This window comes from Papio anubis, chromosome 9 (assembly GCF_008728515.1).
Source record: "Papio anubis isolate 15944 chromosome 9, Panubis1.0, whole genome shotgun sequence".
Classification (NCBI taxonomy): domain Eukaryota; kingdom Metazoa; phylum Chordata; class Mammalia; order Primates; family Cercopithecidae; genus Papio; species Papio anubis.
The window spans coordinates 124,321,877-124,342,802 of NC_044984.1; the positions used below are offsets into that span (position 1 = coordinate 124,321,877).

The window sequence follows — 20,926 nt, forward strand, 5'->3', positions numbered from 1 at the left end:
GGATGTTAAATGCATCTTCCATGGTCCTCGAACCCTCCTTTCCCCAGGGTTGTGCTGACCTGGACTCTGAGTGAACAACAGATGAATCTTTCTCATATTAAGCCACTGAGACATGGGCATTACCTGTTCCTGCAGCACAGCCAACCTGCCTAACTAATGTACCCCTTAGGCAACTTCAGAATTTCCTTTTTACCTGCTACTAAAATATTATTAGAAAAGTATTCCTTAAATCCATGAAATGAGCTGGAACTCTTCCATTTAATCCACAGTTTCTTGAACATTATCTTATAGTTTGCTTCAGATTCTAAAGAAAGATCCTTGTAACGGACGATCCGCTTTGATTTTTTTCTTTACAGTATCTGTTCAATGCTGACCAGGACAGTAGTCCAGAGGCCTTTGGGATGACAAAAAAAGGAACAGTTCTTCCTCTTGAGGGCCTCCAGTTCAAAGAAACACAAAGAATACTTTGAAATGCTAGAAAAGTGAGAACCTATCTAGAAAAATCAAAACCAAATCAGCCATTTATTGAGTATGCATCTGTCAATATCATGAAAGGGAATGCAAGAAACACAAAATTAGGATCCTCACATCCTTTCCTAGAAGGCTCATGAAAAGAGAAACATGACACATATGAGATATTCTAACGTAGCTTTTTGCAAGGTCAATAGTATCAAAAATCAACTTTAATCAGATGAGTATTTCTGTGAGTATGAAAGTTGGCACACAGAACACCAGTTCTAGGTCCCTTCTGGAGTGACTCCTTGAATCCAAGAAGCTCCAGTCCTATGCACTGGATGTGCAGGGATCTCTCAGAGCTTGGGTTCTTGGCCTGGCCTAGGTCCTGTTGAGCAGGTGCATCCATCTGGAACTTGGAGCAGGGCAGTGAGTGACATGAGGCCATGGTTTCACATGGGATCAGCCCTGCTTACATATTCTAGAGTGCTGTCTTTGGTTATTTATGGGTAGTCCTGCCAGGCCCTACTACCATAGGTGCTGAAAGGAAGGCAATGGTACTATTGGGATTGGGGCCAGGATAGGAACACACTGTGGCTGGGAGTTCCCACTGGCTGTTGGTGTTCCTGACACCCAACCCTGGCGCCCCGGTGCACAAGAAGTCTAGCTGCTACCTCCTATGCTCTAATAAACCTGTCTCTACCACAGTGGGATCTGCTGTCAGCAGTGAAGACCATGGCCAACACAGAAGAAGCACAATCGTGGAAAAGAGATTTCTAAAGAGTTACATGAAAGCCAAAAATGTCAGTCCTTCCTCGCATCATGCAATCAGCCAATTCTTCTGCAGCTGTATTATACAGCTTGCCAGAGATACTTACCACTGTCCTTGCCTCATTTCCCCCTACTAGACTGTAATCTCATGAGGGCAGAGTTAATCTCATCTTCATGTCTATATCCTCAGAGACTATCATATTGTGTTTATAATTTGTCCTCAAAAATGATTGAATAAATAGATTCATGTGCTTGGTTCCTCATACCTCTGATGTTTCCTGTTGAAGATAAAATACTCAAATCAAATAGATCCTAGGACTGAACGTGAAAGTTATAAGGCAGCAGGGGCCTCCCAAATTCCATGGAGGTCACCGAATCAGGGAACTTTCATTCCAGTTGAAAATATAGAGAAACCTGCTGTTCTGACTGCTTGATAACAGCGATGCCCAAACAGCAGGTCCTAGAGGAGTTTCCTCTTCCCCGGTGACTCGGTGGCACCCTTGTCATTCCATCTTTAAATGCATTTCCTTCTTCCTCATAACCTTGAAGCCAAAGTCTCTTTACCTCCACGTCATCTGTCCACTGACGTCCTCTCACTGAGGCCCACTTCAGAAAGCAAACCTGGAAGAAACTGCTGCACACAATTCTGGGTCCTCCCCACTGATCAGACTCAGTGACCTCATCCACTCGAATCCCTCACCCCTCAAGAGCCAACTCATCTCAGGGCAAAGGACCACACTCTGACCAAAACAGGGTTCTGGAGCCTTGAGAGCAACATCATCAAAGAGCAAGAACTCTATTCATGAAGACTTCTGAAGTTTTCTAGGCATACGGAAGCACTGAGTAAAAATGCTGTTGGGTGTAGCAGAAATTGACACTCGCCATTGCTAAGAGCATCAGGTTCAGCAGACTGGATACTTTCAAATCTGGCTAATATCTGTGCAAAATTGTGCAGCCCTTTCAGGAAAGAACTTGGCAGCAAAAGCTCTCCTCATACTTTTTTGGCCCAGAGATTAAGTAACTGTGAGTCTATCTAAGGAAGTAACTCAAAACTTAAATTATGCACAAAGATAATTATTTCTTATAATAGTAGAAAAGTACAAATTATGTAATTGTCCAGCAAACATAGAAACTTTGAAGCCATGATACAGACATTAAATTTATATTCACGATACATTTTTAAACACGAGGAAATACTTACATAAACACATGAACTGAAAAAAGTTGAAAACAAATTACAGGTACCGTATACAGAGTGAACAAAACTGGCTTAAAAGTTCATAGAAAAACAACTAGAATGAAATATATCAAAATGGGAAGCAGTCATCTTCGGGTAGTAAAATTGTTTCTTTTTACTTCATTTCAAAAATAATTTGAAGTAGCTCACAAAAAACTAAATGCAATGGGATAAATTAAGTAGGCAAGAAAACAGACAGAACAAGCATAGAAAAATAAAATAAAGCCAAGGAAAAAACTTATTCACAGGAGGCATGTCTTAAATGCCCATCCTTACAAACAGCAAATTTAGCTCTGAGGGTCCTAGAAGTTAAAGAAAGCCAAACATGTGACCACTTATAAAATTCACAGTGCTCACTGGATAAAGTATAAACTATTTCCAAGGATTAAAGCAGCTATTTTTCTCCTGATACTAAGGCCCAAGAAAATTTTTTCCAACATGTCCTAGAAGAGGAAAAATCTGTGTTTAATAGACAATATTCTTAAACCATCTCTACCAATCTTTCTTGACTATTGCTCAATACCATCTAATAACCTCATGCCAAAGTATAATTCAATTTAAAGAATGTTATGCGAGTCAAATTGCTTAGCTTTCTGCTTTTCTGGCTTGATCTGAGTGAACAGATGGGCCAAAGGATATTTCTTCTTCTTTTTCTCCTCCCCTCTTCCCTTCTCCTCCCTCTCCTCCTCCTCATTTTTTCTTACTACCTTTATGGACATTCCATATCTTTCATAAATGCACTTGCATAACTGTAAAACTTGGATTTTTTTCCCCTGACCATAGGAATTACTTAACTCAAACACAATCTCTATACACGCAGGCCACATCATCCCCCCATCATTTATGGCTACAAGCAGCTGTGTTGGAGATGCTACAATTTGTTACTAGGAGCCCAGAACCCTGGGCCGTCCATGCCTTTGTAGTCTTTGCTTGGAGACATTCAAAATGGACACACTCACGAAGTGGCCTGATTTATGTTCATATAACGGCGCCTGTTTTCAGGACTCTGTCTGTTTGTTGGTTGGTTGGTTGGTTTGTGACAGGCTCTCACACTGTCATCCAGGCTGGAGTGCTGCGGCACGATCTCAGCTCACTGCAACCTCCACCACCTGGGTTCAAGCGATTCTCCTGCCTCAGCCTTCTGAGTAGCTGGGACTACAGGCACGTGCTAAATTTTTGTACTTTTACTAGAGACGGGGTTTCATCATGTTGGCCAGGCTGGTCTTGAACTCCTGACCTCGTGATTTGCCTGGCTCAGCCTCCCAAAGTGCTGGGATTACAGGCGTGAGCCACCATGACTGGCCTAAGGACTCCTTTTTGTTGACTTGGGCTAGTTATTTCAAGTTCCTGTGCCTGAATTTTTGCCTCTGTAAAATGGAGATGCCACTACTCAAAGGATGGTGGTGAGGATTTCATGAGTGAATGAAAGTACATTTAGAACCCTGCCTTGCCTAAAACGAGCATTCAATCAATGATAATAAAAATCACAATTATGATTTATTTTGAGTGAGAAGCTCTCCCCTCCCTCCCCACCCTGCTCGGCTTCGGTTCATTCACAGGACCTTCCTCTGGTGTTCTTGCTGGATCTGCTTCTGCCATCTGAAGCCACAGAGACAGGCACATCCTTCTTTCAAAAGAGAGACATCTCTGTAGTTAAAAGAAGTCACCCCTTTTCCAAGTCAAACTCATGGAGTGTCTTCAATATTACTAGCCATGATAACGGGTCTAGGTGTCTCATTTTCTGAATGAGTTAAAATTTTCTATTTCTCCCCTTCAGCATAAGGAGACCAATGTAGCACAATTCTCTGGATTTGATATCATCCATCCATTGCCAATGCAATATGGTGACAATACTTTATTCGTCCTATAAATTATAACTGTGTGAACTGAGCCAGCTGAGACAGCAGCCCTGTTTTCTGTTCAGCCTTCACTCACACATCTGGAAGCCACACCTGGTCCTGCCCTGGGTCCAGCCCTCCTGCCATGGGGCACTTGACCCTTGCTGCAGACTTTCCCATCCCTCAGTGGATGGATCGAAGGGGAGCATGATTTCCAGGCTCCACAGAGCTAATTCCGAGGCTCGCCCACAGCAATGAGAAGGAAGCCTTCTCTAAGCCCCACCAACGTCAGATGAGGCTGGGCGTGAAGTCATTTGTCCATCACACTGTCCAGGCCTGTATTATCCTGTTCTCATGCTGCCAATAGAGACATACCCAAGACTGGGTAATTTATAAAGGAAAGAGGTTTAATGGACTCACAGTTCCACATGGCTGGGAAGGCCTCACAATCATGGCAAAAGGCAAAGGAGAAGCAAAGGCACATCTTACATGGTGGCAGGCAGAAGGCTTGTGCAGGGGAACTCCAATTTACAAAACCATTAGATCTTGTGAGTCTTATTCACTACCATGGGAGCATATGGGGGAAACCGTCCCCATGACTCAATGATCTCCACCGGATCCCACCCTTGACCTGTGGGGATTATTACAATTCAAGGTGAGATTTGGGTGGCGACTCAGCCAAGCCATATCAAGGCCTATCCACCAGTAGAGCAGAAACAGACAGGGGTTGAAAGGTGGAGAGCGATGAAGCAGGTTCTGGTAGGATCCTTAAAGGCCCTGGGTCAGCCTCATCTAAAATCAGCACAACCCTGGACTCCTAAGTCTCTTAAGATAACTTGCAGCTTCACGTAACACAGTCCTGACGGTGTGGAGTCAAGATAAAGCACGAGGACATTCCACATCCATAATGATAAAACTGTGATTATTCATGAGTGCTCCTGGCCTTCCAGGCCTCCGCTTCCATAAGACACGTTGACAAGACACCCCACAGAGCTCACACTTTCCTTGTTGGTGTAGTTTCTCGTTTTTCTTCTCTGGCAGTTTCATGACTGTCAACTCTTACTAAGCTTATTTTCATACAAATCTTCAAATCTTTTTACATGTGTTCCTCTCAAACTCCTCTCTCCCGTACCTCCCAAGTCAGCGTGTGTGACCTAGGTTCAGCATGTGGCAATATCCCCTTTGTCTCACATGTTAGGTTGTCCTCGGGAGAGCTTTTGGTCCCAATTCTGCTATGCAACGTCCTTACCACTCCACCCCTTCTGTGTAGCTGCTCTTCTGAGGTTTGCATGAAGTAGCTCATCTGTTTGGACAGCCAGCCTCTGATGCAAATGTTCACCTGGGAGGGGCTGGGGACAGAGTCCTGGGGTCTCCTTGGAACGTGCTCAAGGTTGACACCACGCCATCTGCTACCATCTGAGCTGCTGGGAATCCATCAAAGCATAGCACCACCCAGGTACACGTTACCATTGTGTGGACAACAGCGCTGGGGTGAGCGCCAATCCCAGTGCCCAGCATCAGTAAGCACTGAATACAGCACTGAATCATTTCTTTGTAACATTACTTAAATCTCTATCTTCATTCCACATTCCATCCAGTAGCAAAACAACGCTCTGTAGATACTGCCACACTCCCACCCCACCCAATGATTTCACAGATCACTTCTAAGTGTTGAGAGGTTCAGAGTGACCACCACAACCAGGAGGGCTTTGTGATTGGTACAAATGGCATCTGGTCTCCTGCCGTCAGTCCACAAAGACTGCGGTGTGTGCCTCCCTGGTCTTGACCACAAGGCCTCCTCGGGCCAACTGGGCTTCCTCAGCCACATCTGCACAGCCCTGGCTGCCAGGAAAAGATTCTGCTACTTGAGCCATGCTCAGGCATGCTGCCTGGTCACCTCATGCAAACATTCCTTCTGCTTCCTCTCCAGGCGATTTAGGACAGGGTGTCTTCATTTGTGGCTCTCCCAGTATATCCACGAAGTCAATCTAGTATATTTTTAATTTGTCATTGGAGTGACGTGGCACAGAGCAGCTCAAAAGCCCGCCAGCATCTCCTCCAAATTCTCCTGCCCTTTCCCCTAGTAAAAAAAAATTTACTTAGTGAAGGAGGAAGAGAAAGGCTGAGAAACCATATGCCTGGGAGGATAGGTTCTTCCAAATCTGTTCTCTATTACTAGATACCAGCTTTTGAAATCAAAAGTCAGGAATCTGATTTTTCTGTCTCTTTTTTGTTTGTTTGTTTGTTTGTTTGCTTGTTTGGAGACAGGGTCTCCCTCTGTCACTTAGGTTAGAGTGTATTACATGATCACAGCTCAATGCAACCTCCAACATCCAGGCTCAAGCAATCCTCCCACCTTAGCCTCCAGAGTAGCTGGGACTATAGGCACACACCACTGCACCCGGCTCATTTTGTTTTGTTTTGTTTTTTGTAGAGATGGAGTCTTGCTTTGCTGCCCAGGCTGGTCTTGAACTCCTGGACTCCTCAAGTGATCCTCCCCCCTGGGCCTCCCAAAGAGCTAGGATTACAGACATGAGCCATCGTGCTTGACTTTCCTGTCTCGTGCCTTCTGCTGTTCCAAGAGGCAGTGGCTGCCAGGTGTTCATCTGCACAAGAGAGGAGAGGCCAGGGCAGCAGGGAATGTGAGTAGGCAGGGCAATGTCGCCATCTGTTTTGATATCAAAATACTTTATTGCCACAGTATCCTGAGAGGTGCCAAACACTCTGAGTCTCAGCAGACTATTTTATCACTGAAGCATCTTCCCATCTACCACTATAGCTTTCCTGACCAAAACGCAAACAAACAAATAACAACAATGAAACCTGACAGACATCTTCTTAGCGAATCTGCAGAGGGAGATTCCCATAAACATAAACATTTAATGTCACTCTCGTGAAAAGAATAACTTAATGTTACTAAAAGTTAAACGCTTTTTTGGAACCTCTTGTCTTTTCAAATGTACATCTGAATCTCCCTTTATTTATGTACTTTACTTACTTCCTAAGGGAGGAGAAGTGGCTATTTGAATTCTCTCTCAAAGACATCTTTTTTACCTTTATAACTGTTGACTGATCTGTTCTAAAACTATGTACTTCAGTCACTTTTCAGGTGCATGCCACAGGTTTGTTTACTTTTAAGGTCAAGGGCCTTCCTTCTCTACCAATTCTTAATTTCTGGAGGGGGTGCACCTTGGGTGACTCCTAAAACCAATGTTTAAGGACGGGGGTAAAGGAAGCACCTGGCCTCTGACTGTTGCATGTACCCCTTAATTCTTCCTACAGCAGATTTTTTTTTAAATAAATGACAAAGTCATCTGAAAATATTCTGAGTCTTTGGTCCCATGTCACAACAAATCCATGCTGGTTTCCTCTTCCTTTTGTGAGAGGCCCTACCATATCACTTCCACAATTCATTCAAGCGTGCTGTCTGGCATCAAATATCAAAATCAACAATGCATATGTTCACAGCATCAAGCATCCTCCTTCTGCAAACAGGAAGGGTCTGTGTCTTCATTCCGCATGCTTCTTCCTCATTCTTTATAATTCCCCAGAGACCACTAATGTGTCACCTACGCTTTTGGTCCTGGAAGACCAGAGGCCTTGTCTAGTCTTCCCTGCCCAGGACCCTACACATATGTTAGTGACATAGATGAATAAATAGATCATGAATACAGTCCACTGGGCATGTCTGCAAGTTCTTTAAGAAGCTTGACCTACAGAGATGGGGGAGGAGGAAAACAAAAATAAAAAACAAAAAAGAAGCTGACCTAGGAGATAACCAAACCATTCCACACCATCAGAGAATCTCTTCAACCTCCCTGGTGGTTTCGGAAGTAAATCTCTATTTTAATCCCTTTCAGGTGTTATTTCTGGTTGCTGCTGGAAAAATTAAGGCTGAGAAAACTAAATAACATGATGTTCATTTATTCATTTGCTCGACAAATATCAAGGGTCAACTGTATACCAGGCTCTGAGCTAAAAACTAAAATGGTCTCAAGACCTCTCTGCACTCAGCCCCTAGCAAGCCTGGCACCATGTAACAATTCTGTCTGACAAATTGCCTAGTTTTTAGTTATTCCGTATAATTATCAGACGTCGGCAGAAGGGCCAGGGGTATGGGTTCCGGCATCAGAATTCAGACTCTGCCTGTCTTTTATGTTGTTATGACTTGGAGAAGTTACTTAACGTCTCTGAACTTCAACTTCTGGTACAGCACATATCTACCTCATTGAGTTTATCTGCAAATTTACAAAAAATTATCTTAATAAGTCACTCCACACAGTGCCTGCCACACAGCAATTATTCAAAAAATTAGCTGGTATTATTGACCAAAATTTTCCCTGCAGTGCTCTGAATTACTGGAAAAGGCAGCATCAAGCCACTGCACTGTCAGGTACATGTTCTCCAGCAATATTTCACAGTCTTAGGAGCACAGTTAAAAATTGTATGGAGGCCCTGCAATGTCCAAAGCACTAAGCTAAAAATACTGGAGAGAAATCAGAGAGAGAAAAATACCTATGTTTTGTCCCCTAGAAGAAGTTAAAATTTAGGAGAGGAGACAGAAAATAGTTGTAGAATGTCAACCTTGTGAAAGGCAGAAGTGCACTCCCCGAAAAGATATTCATATCCAAATCCCTGAAATCTGCACATGTTGGTTACCTTCTTTGGAAATTTTAAAAGGGGACGTGACTAAGTCAAGATGGGAGATTATGTGGGTCACTAGGGTGGTCCTGAAATGCAAAGTATCCTCCTATGAGGGAGGCAGTGGGAGGTTTTGTACACAGATACACAGAAGAGAAGGTGATGTGAGGAGGGGCAGGGAGAGATCTGAAGCCACTTGCACACGAGTCAAGGACTGTAGCCACTGCCAGGAGCTGGAAGAGGCAAGGAAGGATTCCCCCAGCGCCTCATGCAGACACCTCAGTTTCAGCCCAGTGATGCTGCTTTTGGACTTCTGGCCTCCAGAACTGCAGGGAATGCACTTCTGTTAAATCTCATGTTTGTGGCAACTTTTTACAGCAGCCACAGGGAACGTATACATACTTTGTAAAGAAGTTAAAATCCATCCTGCCCTCCTTCAACCTTTAAAGAATGACAAACTGCCTCAACATGGCCTATGAAACAGTGACTGCGGGATCTGTCATCCACCTGGAGAATTTTGGGAGTGAAAGAGGGTGCTGACCTCTGCCCACCCCAGCTCTACCCAGCACTTTCTCTCCTCTCCCTTCACACAGTCCCGAAATCCGCAGGGCTCTCTCCCCAACCTTCCTGGCCACACTGTCCTCGTGAGTCCCCAGTGTCCCAGTCTCTTGGTGGACTCAAGATGGGAGATTATGTGGATCACCTGGGTAGTCCTGACTCCTCCCAGTCCACCCGGTAATGCCAGCCTATCCTTCGGACAAGGGGAGTCTTCCCAGCTACTCTAAGTCAACTGCCAAAGTATCTAGATCCAGAGACACTCGCCCCATCCTCCACAGCACACCCACAGTGCTAACTTTACGTTTTTCTGTGTAATTCACATGTGTCCCTATCTCTCCTATAAATGGCAAGTTCTCTGGGAACGGTAACCATATCAACCTGGGCTTTTCCTTACTACGGTACTCCCTGTGCCCAGCACGGTATGGGGTACATCATTGGTGCTCAGAAGGCAGTTACAGTTATGAAATAGGAAAGAGGAGGGAACGAAGAAAGAGGAGACTGATGAATATGCAACTGCCCAGGTTTCAGCTTACAATTTAAAGCAACGGAGCGATGGTGTGAGGCACTTTGACATCTAGAAGAATGACTGGCATTAAAAATCCCTACCTAAGGACACTTTAGTACCTGCCCTGTGTCCTCACAGCACTTGGAAATAGTTCCTGCTGAGCTCTGTGTTCACTGAAGTCATGTGGCCTTTGATATTTGTTGAATGAATACACAGATGGATGGAATGATGAATGGATGGGTGAAATGATAGATGGATAGATGGAAGGATGGGTGGATAGAAGGATGGAATGATGATTGGATGGATGGATGGACAGATGGATGGAAGGATGGATGGAAGGATGGAGGGATGGATGGATGGATGGATAATGGATGGATGGATGGATGATGGATGAATGGATGGATGGATGGATGCATGCATGGATGGATGGATGGATGGACTGGTGGATGGACAGACAGATAGACGGGTGGATGATGGATGGATGGATGGATGGATATGGATGGATGGACTGGTGGATGGACAGATAGACGGGTGGATGATGGATGGATGGATGGATGGATGGATATGAATGGATGGACTGGTGGATGGACAGATAGATAGACGAGTGGATGATGGATGGATGGATGGATGATATGAATGGATGGACTGGTGGATGAACAGACAGATAGATGGGTGGATGATGGATGGATGGATATGGATGGATGGACTGGTGGATGGACAGATGGATGGATATGAATGGATGGACTGGTGGATGTATGGGCGGATGGAATGATGGGTGAATGCATGGGTGGGAAGATGGATAACGCCTGGAGTAACAGAAAAATGATAGATAAATTCTAAATATTGTGTAGCACAGCCTCTATAATAAAATATTTTTGAAATTTTTGTTTACTCATTTTTTCTTGGCTCTTAGAATATAACTAAGTTAAACAGATCCTCAAACTTGGAATTCTACCTTTCTATGCACATAAGTATTTTTAATAAAATCATATTTTAACTCTTTAATTCATACAAAACAAAACTTAGTGGTCTCTTCATTCTTTGGCCTTTTAATTTGACAGAATTTGAATGTAAGCAAAAAGTCACTCTCTTCCCCATAACTGGCTCCCTTCTGACATTCTTTCTTCTCCCAAAAAGTCCTTGACCCTTAAAGAAGTTATCACTCTATTTTGAAGCTCTTTTTGGTCCACAGCTTCCTTAAATAAGGGGTGGTACTCTCCTACCCAGAAGCTTCACTCTGACCCAGTCAACACCTCAGTGTCATCAAATTGTGTCAAATGGAATTTCCTGATGCAGATACGATTTATAAGCCGAGGGACAGTTCAGTTCATGTCCCAATATATTCATATCACCTCTCCTCTAAGATTCTCTGATCCCTTGAAAGTTGTCACCCAGTTGGAAATAAAATATGAACTATATTTAACAGGATTCTAATTGGAAGTAAACACACAAACACACCACACACACACAACGCAAAGTGCCTGAACTGTCTGGGGCTGATTGAAAAAGAATATTACCAAGTATTAAACATCCATTTCAGCATATTATTAGAGGCTAGAAGCTCTACACATAGAAGCAGCTTCAGGAAGGCGCTCCAAGAAGCCCACTGCCCAGGCCATTGGCCACGCTCAGCTGGAAGCAGGCAGAGCACGTGCCCAGCACCGCCATAGGCACAGGGACCACGACAGTGCCACAGCCCTGCTCGCAATCGCACATCTCTCAGCCTCTGCTTCTTTCTTACCAGCACGTGCAAGGGAACATAACTGGGAAGGATGCACATGAGGATTGTAACAAGCAACCTAAATGTGGCAACCCTCTTGACTTTGTATTTAAAAATCACCTTGCCCTCTGCCCATCTCTAATCTCCTCACTAATTTTTCTTCTCAGCCCACCCTCCATACACCTGCCCCCTCCCACAAAGTTCACAGTAATGCATTAAAACTCATCCGCAGGCTGGCACCACTGCAAACTACATCAAGGTACCAGCAAAGCCAGACCTTAAACATTTAAGGCCATTCTCCAGAAAAGTTAGGGGCCATAGGACAAGGCTACTGGGGAAACTTTGTGTGTCATACCACACTTTCTAGGTCCTAGGGGCACAGAAGTACAAGCAATAGAATCTTATTTTTATTTGTTTTTAAAAAAATATCTACAAGACGGTGGGTTTGTTCTACGACTAATCATTTTCTGCTCATGAAATATAAACGTGTCAGGCTCGAGCATATTAACCTGGTATTAAAATCTGCATTTTGTTTCATTCAAAAATTCCCATTTGGAAAGACAATACAGTAAGAATGATACTATGTGGAAACAGGTATTTAATACTTGATAATATTCTTTTTCAATCAGCCCCACACAAATGAGGCACTTTGGGGTGTGTGTGTGTGGGGGGGTTTACTTCCAATTAAAATCCTTTTAAATACAGTCCATACTTGATTGCAAGCTGGTGACAACTTTCAAGTGATCAGAGAATCTTAGAGGGAGGTGATATGAATACACTGGGAAAAGAATGGGCCTGTCCCTGAATTTATAAATCATATCTGCATCATGAAATTCCATTTTACACAATTTGCTAATAGGGGTGTTAATTTTTTTTCTTGTTCTTTGACATATTGTGACTAATCCTGAATCATCTACCATGTGCTCAGACTCTGCTAATTGCTTACAAAGTCTCCACACAGAACCGATTCACTTTTGAACTGTCTGGCTGACTTAAGTTCAACACACAAAATACGTCATATGCTAAGCTTATCATAACATTTTACATGTTAATTTTTGGCCACCTAGTAAAGAGGCTTCCACACCACAGAGTACCTCATTTAAGGACATGTTCAGTGTTCCCAGTTGAAAAAGTTCACAAGTATCAGGGGAAATACAATTGTCTTCAACACTGCTCAGTCTGATAAAGAAATCAGTAACAGACCTATGTACCTAAGTGAAAAAACACAATAGTGAGGTCTTATTTCCAAAGCTATTCTGTACCTTTCTTAATACAACCTTGTTATTGCAGCATAAACACAAAGGAGTCTAGATCTATTATAAAAACAAGTGAAAACCAACCAAAAAAAAAAAAAAAATGCTGGGCTGTTGTTGCTGTGGATTTTGGTTTTTTTAATCTCACGTCTGCCTGAGTCAGGTTCATTGAATTCATCAACCTTTTCTTTGGTTTCCTGTGCACATTATAAATCCAGAAAGCTCTGATCCCAGGGACTGTTCTCACTCATAATTAGGAAACAGGAGCCCATCTCAACCACACTTCAAAGACAGGGAAGTAGGGTGAACGTAAATTCCTCTTTCTAAATCGAACCAGCACAGAAACTCAGCATTTGAACTGTCTTCATCTATTATCAGATCCAAAGCAACATAACCTCAGTGATTCTGGAGGAACTCAGAAACAGACAATTCATGTAATTAAAAGACTTTGTGCATGACAATTGGCTTTGAAGTTTCTGAGAGCGATCTCATCTCAAAAATCTTCGCAGAAAAATATGGGTACAGTGTTCTTGCAGCACGTATTAGAGGGCTGAGACGCTTCACTCTCCTCCCCGTGTGTTTATCTGCAGGAAAGGGGCACCGGGTGGGGGAACCACACACGAACAGCCCAGGTCAATCATGAGAAAGAATCGCCCGCACAAATCACACCATTTCTCTTCAAGTTAGAATGACTGTCCAGAGCTTCCAAACTTGCTCTTCCCATGACAGACAGGGATGCTGGCAGAAGAGAAGAGGCAGCATTGAAGAATTCCTGCCTTGACACAGGGCTTCAAGTCAGGGCCCCGCTGGGATAACTCGGGTCACAACTTGTAGCTGAAACTCCACGTGCACCCTGCGGGGCCGCTGCTCCCAGCACCCTACAGAAGGGTGAGAGCCAGACCCTGTGCCCAAACCTCCACAGCGGCAGACCTGGAGAAACCCAGCCCCCTTCTTCAGAGCTACCCCCCAGGCTATATTTTTGGCAGCTTGTAATACACGAAATAGTATTCCCATACAACAGGAGTGCTCCAAAATTATTTCCAAATAGGTCAGTGCCACCAGGGAAAGTCAAACTCAAATGCCAGAAATCTTCCTGGTCATCTCAATCCCCTCCCCCGACAGCCGGCTGAGCCCTCCAGAGGCCACCTTTCCCCTCAACAGTCCTCCCGCCCCCTCCCTTTACAGAAAAGGCTTTCAGGAAACGGCCTTCCTTTCCTTTCGGCTCCTTAGCAGTCTCACCTACGGCCTCCCACCCAAGAGCTCCAGGCCAAGCACCTTCGGCCAAGGGGCGTCTGAGGAGCTCGGCTGCTGCAGGAGCGCACGTTCCCACGCGCGCACACACACACATGCACACAAGCACACACACATGCACACGAGCCCTCTCTCCCGGCCGCCCCCATCCTCCACACACTCCCACACACTCACTCCAGGCGAAGTTAGTTCCCGGGCCGCGGGGCGGCCGCGGCGTCCTCACCTTTGGAGAACAGGGCGGCCAGGCTGATGAGCACAGGCGACCAGTGGTGCCACAGCGTCCCCATCTCAGACGGGCACATCCTGGAGACCCGGTGCGCAGATCCTCCGCTCCCCGGCGCCGTCCAGGCGAAGAAGAGACCGTCTCAGTTCCCTAGAGGCCCGGAGCGGGGCCGGTGGCGAGGGAGCGCCCGGCTAGGGGCCTGAGCAGCCCAGGCGCCCTGCGCCCTCCTCCCGCCAGTCCATGGCCGGGCCGGGAGGCGACGACCGCGCGCGGGCTCCTGAGTTGCTCTCTGGAGTCCAACACGCGCGCAGGCAAACCCCACCTCCCTCCTTCGCCCCCAACAGATTTTTTTTTTATTTTAATCCACGAGGGGTATTTCCTTTCCTGTTTACCCGAGCGAAGAGTGGCCCCCGGTGGCCCAGGCAGGGGCGCCTGCAGGCGCAGGGCTCCGGCGACTCCGGGGCTGGCTAGCGGGCGCTGGCGCGGGCGGCGCCGGGGTGACGGGGCTGCGGCGCCCGGGGCGCGGGCAGAGGAGGCGCGGAGCCCCCCAGGCGGGTAGCCGGGCTGGCTGGGCGGCCCGGGGCTCCCTGGCCCGCAGCCCCCATCCCGGGCCGGCCGCTGCGCCTCGGGCCTCGGGCGCGCGCGCGCTCCGGCACCCAAAGTTTGGCGGGTGCGGCTGCTCCCCGGCCGCCGCCTCGGCCCGCCCGGCCCCGGGCCCGGCTGGGGCTCGCGGGGCTCTACGCGCGCCGAGCGCACGGCTGGCTCCGAAGACGCGGGGCTCCCCCCTGCGCCCGGGGGAGGCGGGCCAGATGTGCGCGGAGGAGGGCCCGCCGGCTCGGGGACGCGGCCGAGCAACGCAGCTGCCTCCTGCCAGGCGGCGCGGGGGCTCGGCTCCGCAAGGACCGCATCCGGAACGGAACGGAGGCGATCGCCACGGTGCCCGGAGCCGGCTGGGGCTTTCGCCTTAAAAATTTGTCTGCTTTTAAAAAGCCCCACCCTTTCGGAGTGACAGCTGTGAGCCCCAATCCGCAAAGTAAATCCCACCTCCCCCTGGCCACCCCACGCCCAGCCTCCCTGCCACCCTCCCTGCCACCCTCCCTGAGAGTGCGGACGCGCGGTGGCGGCGGGCGAGGACTCCCAGCGCTGGGGCACCCCGAGGACGGAGCCACCCACTCTCCCAACAGGTGTCCAGCTGGCCAACGGCCTCCCCTCGTCATCAAAACCTCAGGCCCAGGGGAGGTCCTCCAGCCCGGGGGCACCTGAGGCTCTTCGCCAGGGAGAGCGCATGGATGGCTGGAGAGGGGCCCTCGCCCCGCCCTGCGCATCTCCCAGGAATCGGAGTGAGGAAGTCACACGCCACACTGAGGTCATGCTGGCCTCAAGCCCCGTCCCAGAACGATCCCCCAAATTAGCGTCCCTAGAAACATTTCATGTATACTCCCCAGGGCTCACTGGGAACAGGAAATGGATCCATTAGAAGACAACATTGCTTTGAGAAGATGAAAGACATGGTTCTCACTCACACCTCCCGGAATCTCCAACTAAGACATCCCCACATCAAGATCCCTAAGCACCGTCCTGTAAATTTTAGACCAAGGACTGCTCTGCTCCACGACAGCCTTTAAATTAACCCCATCAAAGCTCAGAGGGAGGAAAAGCATTCAGAATTTTTAAGGAATATTGTAAACCAACAACCCCTGAATCTAACGAGGTGAATTCGCCTCAGTAGATAAAAATGGGTCGTTATCATCTGACTGAGGGGGCAATGGACTTTTTATCCTGTATGCCTGTAGTTGCAGAAATATACCAATGCTTTAAGAGTTTTTAGCTTTCAAAGTTTCAAGGAAGATCAAAAAAGCAACTGCTGTTCTATAGAAGATTGTCTTTCTGAGTTCATGCCCTTTGAGATGTGCTCTTTTCTTTTATTCTATATCTGCTTATCTGAATATCTTTTGTTTGTTTCTTAAACTTGTTGCCTTTTCTGTTTGTATTGCTCACCTATAAAATTCCTAAGAGTCAATGCTGCAAAGACCCTAAGAGATGGTCTCTCTCACTGTTTCTGAAGTTTGAACCAGCTGGAGAGTCATCGGAAAATTTGTTAGACCTGGGTTGCTGGGCCCACCCCAGAGCTAACTCGGCAGGTCAAGGTGGGACTTCAGATCTCCATTTCTAAAAAGTTCAGGTGATGCTGATCCTGCCCACCTGCAGAACACCTGCTGAAACCACTGGTCCCCTTTCTCCTTCACCTGAGTGATGAGAGAGCTGAGCTTTCGTCTCTTGGACACCTTCACCTGGTGTCTGAGTGTCAAAATGGAGGCCCGCACCGAATGCATAATCCAGGTTCCATCCTTAACGCTACAGTGCGTCTGAGTCTATCTGTAAATCATCTATTTGTGACACTGAGTCTATTTGTAAAACATTTCTCAAACATATTGACTAGAAACAAGTGGTCCCTGTTCTTCATTAAAAACAATCATGTTTTTCTAAATCAAATTGAGTTTTTCCCCTGAATTGCAATCATCAAACAACTTTTTGCCATTGCAAAAGGTTTCTCTATCTGTAGTGTGAAGACAAAAGGTGACTGTCAAGTTCCAGCTGCTGCCTAAAATGTTAAACGTTTTCTTCATTATGCGTAGTTGGCTAAACAAAAGTTTTTTCGACTCTTTGATATGGAAGCTTTTTTGGGAAGCTGCAACTTCAGATACCTAATCAGTGGCTAAAATAAGATGCAAGAATGGCTTGGTACTTTTTCTCTCTCCAGTATGCCATTCTCCCTGGTACATCTAATCTTCTTTGGGTAATTAGCACAGCTAATTGTGGGGAAGCAAAACTTAGAAAGACTTGGAGATGGATGCTGAGGGCTCGTAGGTCCCTAACTCCAGCCCCTGCCCCGGGACAACTTCCCACCTTGTCTCTCTCAAGTTAGTTGTAAGAAATCTGCTTTCCTCCAAGAATATGTGTTTCATCTGCAGGGCCATAAATCAATTTGTAAGCCTAATTTTGTCGGTAATTACATTGCACTAATTGTTCATGCTGTGTGGATAAGGCTTTTACACTAATCAGTTTTTGTTGTTGTTTTTCAATAAAACAAAAACATTCCCTGTAGCAGTTTTTGAGAAATGCCAACTTTGTTTGAGGGTTGATAATGGCAGAAAGCAGCTGGAATTCAAGTACTGCAGGGGTTATGCCACTGGTGGATGAGAGGATGCTGGCGGGCCCTCTAAAGATGGGGCATCCTGTAAAACTGAAGCCATTCTCTTCCAGTCCTTCTGATTGCATCCAGGAGAAAAGTTCAGGCCTGAACTACTCTGAAACAACCTCTTAGTAATTGCAAATGTTTTTTAAACAAAATGGGAAGCTCATTCTGCACAATGACAACATCTAGCTCAAGCTATTAACATCGATTTGTTTTTATTTTGATTATTATTTTTGTTTTCTTGCTCTCCTTTTACTTGGTGATGCGTTTTGTTTAAAAAATATCAAGTTATGTATGTTTATGAAGATGGGAAATGAGTAGTGAATTTAGCAATCTCTACTGATATGGGTGCAGGCATCATCTTCTCTCTCTATGACAATACTCAGGAAGATGGTGAGAAATGAAGTTTGGGAAACCTTAGCGTGAAGCGAGAGCCACCAGATCAATCCCTCCTGAAGATGCCGAAGAAATTTTTGAAACTCCCTTTCTTCCCAATTCTCCGAAATTCGTGAAATGGCTGGGAAGTAGAAAGGCCTGGTCCAATCAATGGTCTCTTTCAAGAGTGGGGAAAGCCTTCTGATGCTGAGTGCACGGTAAGTACTGGGAACATCGCACACCCTTCCTGGTAAGGCCAGCAAGAGATCATCCTTCCAGAAGCAGCACCTCTGCGGAATCCATGCTGTGCCTTTGAGGACAGTCCGTGTTCGCCAAGACCTGTCATTCTCTCCTTCCCAGCACATGGATGACTACACTTCTCAGCCCCTGGGAGTTGACCAACTAAATGTGAGCAGAAGTCATGGGAGTCTTTTCTCTGGTGGGGCAGTGAAAAGCTCACCTGTGACTCCTCACTCTGTACCTGCCCTGCCCTGCCCTGGGAGCAGAGTGGACCATTCGAGATGGTGCAGCTGCTACAAGGTGGGCCTCCCAGCCAGCAGCCCAGCAAGTCAGTGGGAGAGCAAAGTCCCCCACCAATCCACATTAAGAAGTATGGTAGGAGAAACTGATGTTTATTGTGTGAATCATCAAACTTCTAAGTTCTTCCAGGTTAACCATACTAAAATTCAGACCCACTTTTACTCTCCTCTCTCTGTCCTTCCCCCTTTCTCATCTCTTCCTGGAGCTCCACAAGCAGATGTTAAAAGGTCAAAATATTCGCACTCCCCAGGTGACCCATGTCTTCACCAGGTAACTCTCAGGTGAACCTCACAGAGCAGCCTCTTCTGCAAAGACCAACAGGATGGTGCTGCATTTGCCTTACGTTACTGATTTATGGATCAATACCGAAAGGTCAGCAGGCCTTGAATAGTCTTCTTTGAAGTCACATGCTGGACTTCTTGGCACTAATTATGTCTTTGTACCTGTAACCTGATTAGTCCCTGAGTGTTCCTCGGTCAGGGGTGAGGTCAAGGAGAAGCTGCAAGGCTGCGCCTGCAGGAAATCCTTTGTTGAAAAGACTGCCTGGATTCTGCATGCATCTATGCACTGGAGCCTGTGACAGAAGCCTGTCCCCTCACCCCTGCTTCCTCTGCCTGTTGGAGACATAGCCAGACCACATGCCCTCGCCTTCGTAAGGTTAACTGTGGCTACGGTTATGTCCAAAAGAATCTGGGAGGAAGGGATGTGCCTCCTTTTCAGGGGGAGCGTTTGGGAGCCTGTGAAACCCCCAAAGTCTCTTCCCGCCTTTTCAAGTTGAATGCAGAAATTCAAGGGAGAACCCCCAAGCCTTCGGCGATGGCAGAGCTGCAAGATGGAATGAGTCTGGGTCCTGAAATGTGGAATGCCACTTCTCTTACATGGAATTTTGGGTGAGCAAGAAATAAGATGGCATGGTGTTAAGTCATGGAGGTTCAGGGTTTTGTTTGTTAGAATGAACCATTCCAGGCAATACAGGGCGTATTGATCTCGTCACTGCCAACAGAAGCAGGAGTGGGACACAAGGAAACACCTCTATCAGCTCCTGAGACTACGATGAAGCTTTGGCTCATTTTACGATATGAAGAGAGTCCAAAGGAGGGAGGAACCAGCAACCACCACCAGCTAATGAACACATGAGGTGTTCCGTCCCCTCTACCAGGCACCAGGAATAAGGCAAAGGATGCCCTCGGAGAGCTGGTATTTGATCTCTTGGGGTCTTTAAAGAATATTGCTGAGAACAAGTATCATCAGTTCCAAGAGAGGGTCTTCCTGGGCTTGGGCACCCTGAGGAGTGGGTTTTATATGGATTCCTCCTTCCATTCAACACATATTTATTCAGGGTATACTGCTGGTCAGGCCCTGGAGGCTTCATAGTGAACAAGCCCATCATGAAATTTTATTCCCATGGGGACAGATAGGAAACAAGCACACTGAAGAACAAGATTCTTTCAAGAAGAACCTGTGAAGAACTCAGGCAGCACAATTACCTGCCCTTTGGAGAGGTCGGGAAAGGCTTCTTGGAGCAGCACGATCTCTCTCACCAGAATGATCCTCAGAGTGCAGATCTGGGTCATACAACTGTCTGTCGGTGGGGACAGCAGGTGCAAAGGCCACAAGGCATCGCAAAGGATGGAGGAGCAGAAAGCCCTATGTGGTTGAAGCTTAGTGAGCCAGGGAGAGCATGGTGGGAGAGGAGGTGCAGGGGAGCGGCAGGAGACAGAGGATGCAGGGGCCTCGCTGGGACTCAGGAAGCCAGAGTGAAGCTTCAAGCGGGGAAGTTGTAGGAGCCCATTCACATTTTCGAAAGATCTCTTGATGTTCCAATAGTGCCACAGAGGCCGGGGCTAGGCACAGGTGCGTCTGGTAAAATGTACCTTGCCAGACTCCCATCCCTTCCACGGGGCCCCTGTTCTGCCTCCCACTGGGCCCAATCCAGAGGCCTCTGCGTGTGCCAGGCAGGTGGCTGCAGGAACAATCTCAGGCCCAGCCCAGGGAGGCCGGCCGGACAGGAGCCGCACAGCTCAGAGACAGGGCAACATGCCTGGGCGTTGTGTCGGCGTTCAGAGCTGTGAGTGTGTACTGGCCCCTGGAATGCTGAACCTGTGTCTACTTTCTTCTCTGATTTTTGGTGTCTCTCTTCTTTCTCAAGAACACCTGTATTAACTTCTCATCTAGCAAGTCCCAACCCTGCCATTTCAGAACACGCCCTGTGCCGGGCTGGTGGTGTTTGCTAGGGTGGAGAAAATGAGTGGTGGGGTTGACTGACACTGAGGTCCAGGCCGGACTTGGAAAGCCATCTGCCAGCACGTGGTTTGTGTGGGCAGCTGTGAGGTCTGTTTAGGGTGCCTCCCTCTGTGATCGCTGA

The 20,926-nt window shown here is 46.8% G+C and overlaps 1 protein-coding gene across 1 annotated transcript in view; it reads right to left on the bottom strand.

The window, feature by feature from the left end:
- TMEM132D (transmembrane protein 132D) overlaps positions 1 to 14,931 on the bottom strand; it is an 835,026-nt gene extending 820,095 nt beyond the window's left edge. The window contains 1 exon segment of the mRNA XM_003907388.5: positions 14,451 to 14,931. Coding sequence (XP_003907437.3) covers positions 14,451 to 14,529 — 79 coding nt within the window. The 5' untranslated portion in view covers positions 14,530 to 14,931.
- Between the last annotated feature and the right edge of the window lie 5,995 nt (positions 14,932 to 20,926).